At 45.5% G+C, this 8,968-nt stretch overlaps 1 protein-coding gene across 3 annotated transcripts in view; it reads left to right on the top strand.

Moving 5' to 3' along the window:
• Positions 1-1,424: 1,424 nt before the first annotated feature.
• Positions 1,425-8,968, top strand: part of LOC109269047 (solute carrier family 23 member 1-like) — a 57,694-nt gene continuing 50,150 nt past the window's right edge. For 2 of the 3 annotated variants that reach the window (XM_053896956.1, XM_019452842.2), the window contains exons 1-3: positions 1,425-1,555; positions 2,116-2,245; positions 4,601-4,747. In XM_053896956.1, the coding sequence (XP_053752931.1) occupies positions 1,440-1,555; positions 2,116-2,245; positions 4,601-4,747 (393 nt within the window). In that variant the 5' untranslated portion in view covers positions 1,425-1,439. The remainder of the gene's footprint in view (positions 1,556-2,115; positions 2,246-4,600; positions 4,748-8,968) is intronic. The other variant, XM_019452843.2, reaches the window with a different exon arrangement.

The raw sequence follows: 8,968 nt of genomic DNA, 5'->3' as shown, positions 1-8,968 counted from the left end.
AGGATGATTCCAGATGGGGAGGGAGGGCAAGGCCGCCAGCTGGGGCAGCTGAGACTGTAGAGAGTTGTGGAATACCACAGTAGCTTTAAGGTAAGAGATGGTAGCAGAAGCCAGGCCAGGCCAATGATGAGCTGAGGGATCACAGTCTGTAGAAGTGACTCCTGAGGGGTGGAAGGTAGAGGAAAAGGAGGGGTGATGGCTTGGTTCCTCATCTGAACTGCTGAGGGAGGTGGGGACTCCACGGACATACATCAGCAGCGGCCACAAGCCAAAGGACTTATACGAGGAACCACGTGAGACAAAGAGTGTCGGGCCCAGAAGAGAGGACTTAAAGAGCGAGGAAGTTTCTGGAACATACTGTATAGGCAACCAAACAAAGTGGGTAACAGGAGACCATCTTTCTGTTTTACCTCAGTTGTGTGTAGCTAAGGATTTTACCTCATAGCGTAGGGGAGTTTAACTGTATACCTAAGCAGTCGCCAGGGAGAGGAAAGAACGTAGCCACGAAAGGCAGGACCTTCAGTGTCGGGAGGATAGAGTCTTTGAGAAGTCCCCTTCTTCCATGTTATCCCAGAAGGTGACAGGGAAAAGACATGTCTGACACAAACCCAACTTTGCCCGTGCCCCCCAGGTCTGTGAGGGTAGGGGTTGTGGTGGGCAGTAGAGGCCACCCCCCACTCTGCCTCACACCTGCCGGGTCTTCCTGGAGCAACGAGGCCTGTGCTGCTCAGGACAGAGATCCACGTGAACGGTGGCACCTGCTCTCTGTGTTCACCTCATAACTTGCCCCGCTCAGAACTGCACATTTAGTGTGTTCAGGGAAACCCAACAGAGGCCGGAATCCACACCTTTCCGAAGCTAAGTAGTCTCACTTTCACTTCTGAGGTGAACTCGTGGCCCCGGGGTGCCATTTGGAGAGGATCCACGGTTCCCTTCAGGGATAGTGGGGGGAAGCCGGCTCTGCGGCCATGTCCCCTGGAGCCTCATCCTTTACATCTTCAGACCCAGAGGGCCTGTCTCCACTAGGACCTCCTTGGCCTCCACAGCCTGTGGAGCAAGACTGTCTGGGTTTTGAATCTCACCTTCTACATTTGTTATGAACCTTAGGCAGGGAGCTTAACGGGCCCATCAACATCCTACTTTCTTAATCTGTAAAAAAGGAATGGGAACGCTAGTTTGTTGTGAATGTTAAGCAAGGTAATACCAAAAAGGCGTAGCACAGTGTACATAGCCAAGTATTCAGTAAGGCCAGCTACTTACCGCCGGCTTTTCTGTCACAGCCCAAAGCAGGTCTGTCCCCTCCCTTGTCAAACACCTCATTGTTGCATTTTTTCAGGGCCTCCTCTTGGACCAATGCCCACTGACATCTATGTGCATCCCACCATGTGTTTCCCGAACCTTAGGTCCCAGTGCCACCCATTCCAGAACATTCTACCATCATGAGTAGCCGGCTTACTTTGGACTTCATGGAGGGGGCTTTATTCGGAGTTTTTGAGGAGGGCCCTGTGCAGAATAAGAGCAAGAGTACACCCTCCCGGACTTCTCTCTCTACAAGGTGGGTTATTAGACATTTCCGGGTGTGGGGAAGACAAACACCTAAGGATTAGAAGCACATTTCTCAGGTTCTCACCCAAGGGCTTTGCTCACCCAACGCACCTTAGCAGTTTCTCCTGGATCCACAGTAATGCCCTTTGTTTTGTGATGATATCATCAGAGGCCAGGCTGGTTGAACTTATCTTTTCAAATGCTCTCCATTCCGGTTCAACTAGTCACCAAGAATCAACATTCAAAAACTGCAAAGCCTTTGTGTTCAGCCCAGAGCCTCACCCTCACCAACCCCCCCCCTCCCCCCCAGCTCCTAGAATCAGACTTCCAGAAAATGTGGTCATGCCGCTCCCCGAAAGGCCGTGCCCAGTTTGTCTCCTGTAGTGCCATAGAGGATCATTAACTTCTCTGCACTTACTCAAACTTAATTATGAAACATTCGGTGCACCTGAATGCACCTTGATCTCCTGTGGCGATTGGAGGGGGCAGGAGGGAAAGTCTGGAAGCCCCACCCTGCCCGGAGCCGGCCCAGGATCCCTGTCTTTCTCCCTCCCTTGCTGTTTTGGCGAGCAGCGAGACGTTAATCTCTTCCAACTGGAGCAGCTTCACTCTGTTTTCATCCCGAGAGGAGGCCAAAAGGAGCCGACCCCAGGTTGCCATGACCTCTGCCATCACCAGCTGTGAGCCTTCGCAAGCCTTGGTGAGTGCCCCGAAAAGAGAGGAAGCAAGCTAAGGGGGAGGGGCAGAGAGGAAGAAGGAGGCCTGGAGGGGGTGTCCAGGGGGAGTCCCAGTGTCCTCAATCATTATTCCGCCTGCCCAGGACGGTGGCTCACGTCCTAGACCAGAGTTTAGATTACTAGACAGGTGTGCCGCTCCCAGCCTGGCCGTCGTGCGGCAAAGATTCCTGCCTGAGGGCTAAACTCTGTGAATAAATTCGAAAGCCACGAGGAGGAGGTGGAGGAGGTTTTACTTTTATTCACGGGTTGGTCTCTGCTGGATCTAAGTTTTTTTGTTTTTTCGAGGTTTCTCAGTGTTACAATTTCTTTGGACAGAAGGACTTTCTGCAACAAAGCAAGGGAAAGAGAGAGGTCAGCAGAGAGAGAGAACTAATATTTACCAAACAACCGATACGCGCCCCCCGGCACTTAACGTGCTTTATTTTCTTCCTTCCGAGCCAATGATCCAGGCGCTTCTGTTCCCAGGTGAGGAACCCGAGGCCCAGAGAAGCAGAGAGAAGCCTCCGGAGGCTTCTCTGGCAGGGCCTCGAGCCCTGACCCCACCACCCTTCTGACCGATTTTTGACCACCTAAAAATAACAGGGTGAACCCAGTGGAGACGCTCTGACCTCGCCAGTGGCCACCACAGGCAGAGAGAGCCCCTCTGTGCCCGGCTAGGGCTGCAGCCCAGGGTGCCTGTGGGACGGGTGTCCCCCGTGAACCTCGGCTGGGCTCTGAGAGCTGCCAGACCCCTGCCCACCGCTGCTCAGCCTTCTGGGGAAGAGGCCCTGGCCGTCTCTTCTGGAAACTCATGGGAGGCACCTGAGAGAACTCTCTTCATTTCTCTTCAGAGTTCTTTCTGCCTCTACGTCAGGCAAACAAAACAAACACCTTGGGAAAGAAATCGAAGACTCCCACATTTTGGCTTCCTGGAGGCTCTCTGGGGAGTGGCCGGTCTGGGCATGTACCCACCCCTCTCTTCGGTGGCCTGTCTTCCCTTCTTTATAAGCACCCATTTTTCTAGGATGTTTTTGGTTTCACATTGCAGGTTGCTCTGCTAGAAATTTCTAGGCATGTTAACAGGGAGAAGACAGCTTCCTGACCCTGAAAGCTTGTGGCCCAGCTAGGGGAAGGCAGGGTGCACAGAAATGTTTCTAGAACTAGAGAGAAAATGGTACATTATGTAACAGAGGTGCAGCGCGCTGGGAGTTACCGGGAGAAAAAATCATATGGGTGGAGGAGGCATAGAGCTCTTGCCATCAGGGAGTGGGTAGGAGAAGCAGGGGCTCAAGTTGGGGGCACAGGGTAAGCTAAGGCACTGATGCAGGATAACGGAGGCCACATTCGGAGACACCTGGACAACCCCATTGGTCGGAGCCGCGTAAATCGGGAGTGTTAGGAAACACACCTGGAGGGCCAGGTGGGGGAACGGAAGCTGTGGGGGGTATGAGTGGAGCCAGAGGGGCAAGGGATCCATCTGCCCCCACCCCCACCCCCCCGGGGACTCCACCTCCGGCTCATGCTGTCCCTGCACTGGAGTCCCGGCAGCTGCAGGGAGGTGGCATTGCACTCTCTCACATTTGCACGTTCCGTCCATTCATTGGGTCTGTACTGAACACGAGCGCTGGCTGCTCTCGAAGCGGGGACGCCACAGAAGGGTAAGGCACAGTTAGTGCATTCTAGGAGCTCACAGCCCAGCAGAAGGGATGGATCAGGTAACTGACTATTATAGAAACAGGCTGAGATGAGAGCCCGTTCGGCAGATGTAAACACAGCACCTACGAGGGCAGCGACACCGTTCGGGGTCAGGATCCCCATTTCCCTGTCTGGGAGGGAAATCTGCCCATCTTCTGACCTTGGAGTTGAACCCCACCTCTCCTCCACAAAGCTGCTTCTCTGCCGGGGCTTCAGGCAACGCGCCCGCTCCCCTCGCGTGGTCCCAGACTTCACATGCAGGCCCTACTGAAGATGTATAGTGTAGAAAATCACCGGTCTTTTGAGTCTGGACCTAGAAATCCCGAGCAGGCCCACCGTTATCGCGGTCCCAGTGCCTCCTGCAGGCCGTCCAGCTCTCCACTTGAAATCAGGAAGTCCACTGATTCCTCCTAAAATGCCCTGATGTGGGGCACCTGGGTGGCTCGGGCAGTTAGGCATCCGACTCTTGATCTGGGCTCAGGTCATGATCTCATGGTTGTGAGATCGAGCCCCATGTCGGGCTCTGTGCTGACATGAAGCCTGCTTAAGATCCTCCCTCCCTCCCTCCCTCCCTCCCTCCCTCCTTCCCTATCTCTCTCTCTCTCTAAAAAAAATGCCTTTCTGTGCCCTTCTCATGTTCCCAGCAGAGAGAAGACGATGTGCTCAACGGTCACACTGAGGGCCCAAACAGGAAGAAGGGGCGGCAGTCCAGGAGCCCCAGCAGCAACAACCTGGTCTATAGCATCTTGGAGGTCCCACCATGGTATCTCTGCATCCTCATGGGAATCCAGGTAACGCCACCCAGCAGGCACTGCGTCCGAAGAGGCTCTGCCTCCAAAGCGACATCAGTACACGCCCCGGTCAAATCAGTCAAGATCCACAAGTTCAGGCGCTGGTGTCCTTGTCTCCCATGCAGGTGACCTCCAGGGGAACCCAGAGCTCCTCGGGTCTCTTTCTCTCAGATGCTGGGGATGGGGGTGAGGAATTAGGGGAAGATTCTCCCTCGTGCTAAGCTGAGAGGTCCCATCAAGGACGCTGTGTCATGTTTTTCTTCAAGATACCAATTCCAGTTTATTTCATTTGCAACAGCTAAAAAATTTGATAACCAATGCTTGGCGAATTTGGGGAAACCGGTACTCTCAAACCCTTCCGCTGGAATATTATTTGATGCAGCCTTTCTGGATGACAATCCGGTGTAGATCATATACCCTTTAACCCAGTCCTCAGTGCTGAAGAATTTCTCTGGATATATTGGCAGGACTTGCTAAGATAAATGCAAAGATGTTCTCGTAGCATTATTGGTAATAGTAACTTCACACCACACAACAAACAAATAAACAAAACCCTAGAAACAACGCCAAAATATCCTTCAAAAAGACAGGTTAACAAATTGTGACACATCTTAGCAAATGACTTTTTTACGCAGAGAAGAGAAAAGAGAAAGATATATATTTATCTTGCAGTTAGAGAATGTGCCCCAATATATAGCAAGTGAAAAAATCAAAGTAACTGTGTATAGAGTGTTAGTGTGTGTGTGTGTGTGTGTGTGTGTGTGTGTGTGTGTGTGTTAAAAACAAAGAGGTGGAAAGACAGAAATAAGTATATGCAGTGATTTGGGGGTTTGAAGGACTCATAAACTCATAAAGGGATTTAGCTTTGGGAAGAAGAGCTAGGAAAGGGGAGGTGGCTTTCCCCTGTCACCTTTTATTTTGTAGCTTTTTGTGACATGGATGTGTCTCTTAATTTTACAAACTGTTCAATATGGAATATTAGAGATGGGTTACACTTCTTGTTTACATATTTATGCTTTTCTACAAAATAAGAAAAGTAAATACCATACTGTTTTAAAAACATTATTATGAGCCAATGAAATAGATAATATAGATAATGTAGATCTATATTCCCTGACTCAGAAAACTGTAAGGAATTTAAGAAAGCCCAAGGCTGCCGTCCAGTTTCCCCAACACCATTCGTTGAAGAGACTGTCTTTTTCCCATTGGATGGTCTTTCCAGCTTTGTCAAAGATTAATTGATCATATAGTTGTGGGTCCATTTCTGGATTTTCAATTCTGTTCTATTGATCTGTGTGTCTGTTTTTGTGCCAGTACCATACTGTTTTGATCACTACAACTTTGCAACATAACATGAAGTCTGGAATTGTGATGCCTCCAGCTTTGCTTTGCTTTTTCAAAATTGCTTTGGTTATTGGGGGCGGGGGGTGTCTTTTGTGGTTCTGTGCAAATTTTAGGATTGTTTGTTCTAGTTCTGTGAAAATGCTATTGCTATTTTGATGGGGATCTCACTGAATGTTTAGATGGCTTTGGGTGGCACGGACATTTTAACAAATGCATGTTCTTCCAGTCCATGAGCATGGAACGTCTTTCCATGTTTCCATGTTTTATAGTTTCCGGGGTACAGGTCTTTCACCTCTTTGGTTAGATTTATTCCTAGGTATCTTACTACTTTGGGTGCAATTGTAAATGGGATTGTTTTCTTAACTTCTCTTTCTGCTCCTTCATTATTGGTGTATAGAAATGCAACAGATTTCTGTACATTGGTTTTGTATCCTGTGACTTCACTGAATTCATATATCAATTCTAGCAGTTTTTTGATGGAGTCTTTCAGATTTTCTTTATATAGTATCATGTCATCTGCAGATCGTGAAAGTTTTATTTCTTCCTTACCAATTTGGATGCCTTTTATTTCTTTTTGCTGTGGGATTGCTGAGGCTAGGACTTCCAGTAGTATGTTGAATAAAACTGATGACAGTGGACATCCTTGTCTTGTTCCTGACCTTAGGGGGAGATCTCTCCATTTTTTCTCCATTGAGGATGATATTAGCTGTGGGTTTTTCTTATGTGGCCTTTGTTATGTTGAGGTATATATATTGCCTCCAAACCTACTTTGTTGAGGGTTTTTATCATGAATGGATGTTGTACTTTGTCAAATGCTTTTTCTGCATTTACTGAAATGATCATATAGTTCTTATCCTTTATTTTACTGATGCGATATATTGCATTAATTGATTTGAGAGTATTGAACCACCATTGCAACCCAGGAATAAATCCCACTTTGAGTGTGCTGAATGATTTTTTAAATGTATTGTTGAATTTGGTTTCCTAGTATTTTATTGAAGATTTTTGCATCTATATTCATATTGGCCTGCAGTTCTCTTTTTTAGTGGTGTCTTTATCAGGTTTTGGTGTCAGGATAATGCTGGCCTCATAGAATGAATTTGGAGGTTTTCCTTCCTTTTCTAATTTTGGAAGAGTTAAAGAATAACAGGTATTAACTCCTCTTTAAATGTTTGATGGCATTTACCTGTGAAGCCATCTGGCCCTAGACTTGTTTGTTGGAAGTTTTTTGATCACTAATTCAATCTCTTTTCTGGTTATCAGCCTGTTCAAATTTTCTATTTCTTCCCAGTTTCAGTTTTGGTATTTTATATGTTTCTAGGAATCTATCCATTTCTTCCAGGTTGTCTAATTTGTTGGCACATAGTTTTTCATAATATTCTGTTACAATTATTTGTATTTTTGTAATGTTGGCTGTTATTTCTCCTCTCTCATCTGTGATTTTATTTATTTGAGACCTTTCTCTTTTCTTTTTGATCAACATGGCTTGAGGTTTATCAATTTTATTGATTTTTTTTTTTCAAAGAACCAGCTGCTGGTTTCATTGATCTTTTCTATTGTTTTTTGTTTTTGTTTTTGTTTTTTAGTTTATCATTTATTTCTGCTCTAATCTTTATTATTACCTTTTTTCTGCTGGTTTTAGGTTTTGTTTGTTGTTCTTTTTCTAGCTCCTTTAGGGGTTAGTTTAGGTTATCCATTTGAGATTTTCTTGCTACTTAAGGTAGGCTTGTATTGCTATATACTTCCCTCTTAGAACCGTTTTTGCTGAATCCCAAAGGTTTTGGATTGTTGTTTTCATTTTCATTTGTTTCTTTTATTTCCTGGTTGTCCCATTCACTGTTTAGTAGCATGTTATTTAACTTCCATGTATTTGTGATCTTTCCAGATTTTTTCTTGTGGTTGACTTCTAGTTTCATAGCATTGTGATCAGAAAACATGAATAGTAAGACTTGGATCTTTTTGAATTTGAGGCTTGCTGTGTGGGCTGATATCTGATCTATTCTGGAAAATGTTCTGCGTGCACTTGAAAAAATGTATATTCTGCTGTTTTAGGATGGAATGTTCTGAATATATCTGTTAAATCCATCTGTTCCAGTGTGTCATTGAAAGCCATTGTTTCCTTGTGGAATTTCGGTTTAGATGATCTGTTTATTGATATAAGTGGGGTGTAAAAGTCCCTTACTATTATTGTATAATTATTGATTAGTTCCTTTATATTTGCTATTAACTGTTTTTATTTATTTGGGAGTTTCTATGTTTATATTTGCTATTAACTGTTTTTATTTATTTGGGAGTTTCTATGTTGGGTGCATAAATATTTACAATTGTTGCAACTCCTTGTTGGATTGTCCCCTTTATTATTATATAGTGTCCTTCTTTGTGTCTTGCTACAGTCTTTGTTTTAAAGTCGATTTTGTCTGAAATAAGTATTGATACTCTGAGTTTCTTTTGACATCCATTTGCATGATAGCTATTTCTCCATCCCCTCACTTTCAATCTGCAAGTGTCTTTAGGTCTAAAATGAGTCTCTTACAGGCAACATATAGATGGGTCTTGTTTTTTAATTCATTCTGTTGCCCTAGGCCTTTTGATTGAACTATTTAGTCCATTTGCATTCAAAGTAATTTTTTTTTAATTTTATAATGTTTGTTTGTTTATATTTTTTGATTTTTTAATTTACATCCAAGTTAGTTAGCGTATAGTGCAATAATGATTTCAGTAGTAGATTCCAGTGATTCATCCCCTGTGTATAACACCCAGTGTTCATCCCAACAAGTGTCCTCCTTAATGCCCCGTACCCATTTAGCCCATCCCCCACCGACAACCCCTCCAGCAACCCTGTTTGTTCTCTATATTTAAGAGTCTCTTATGTTTTAT

Source organism: Panthera pardus, unplaced genomic scaffold (assembly GCF_024362965.1).
Source record: "Panthera pardus isolate Hobbes unplaced genomic scaffold, ASM2436296v1 HiC_scaffold_8, whole genome shotgun sequence".
Taxonomy (NCBI): domain Eukaryota; kingdom Metazoa; phylum Chordata; class Mammalia; order Carnivora; family Felidae; genus Panthera; species Panthera pardus.
This window is presented reverse-complemented; position numbering and strand designations above follow the sequence as displayed.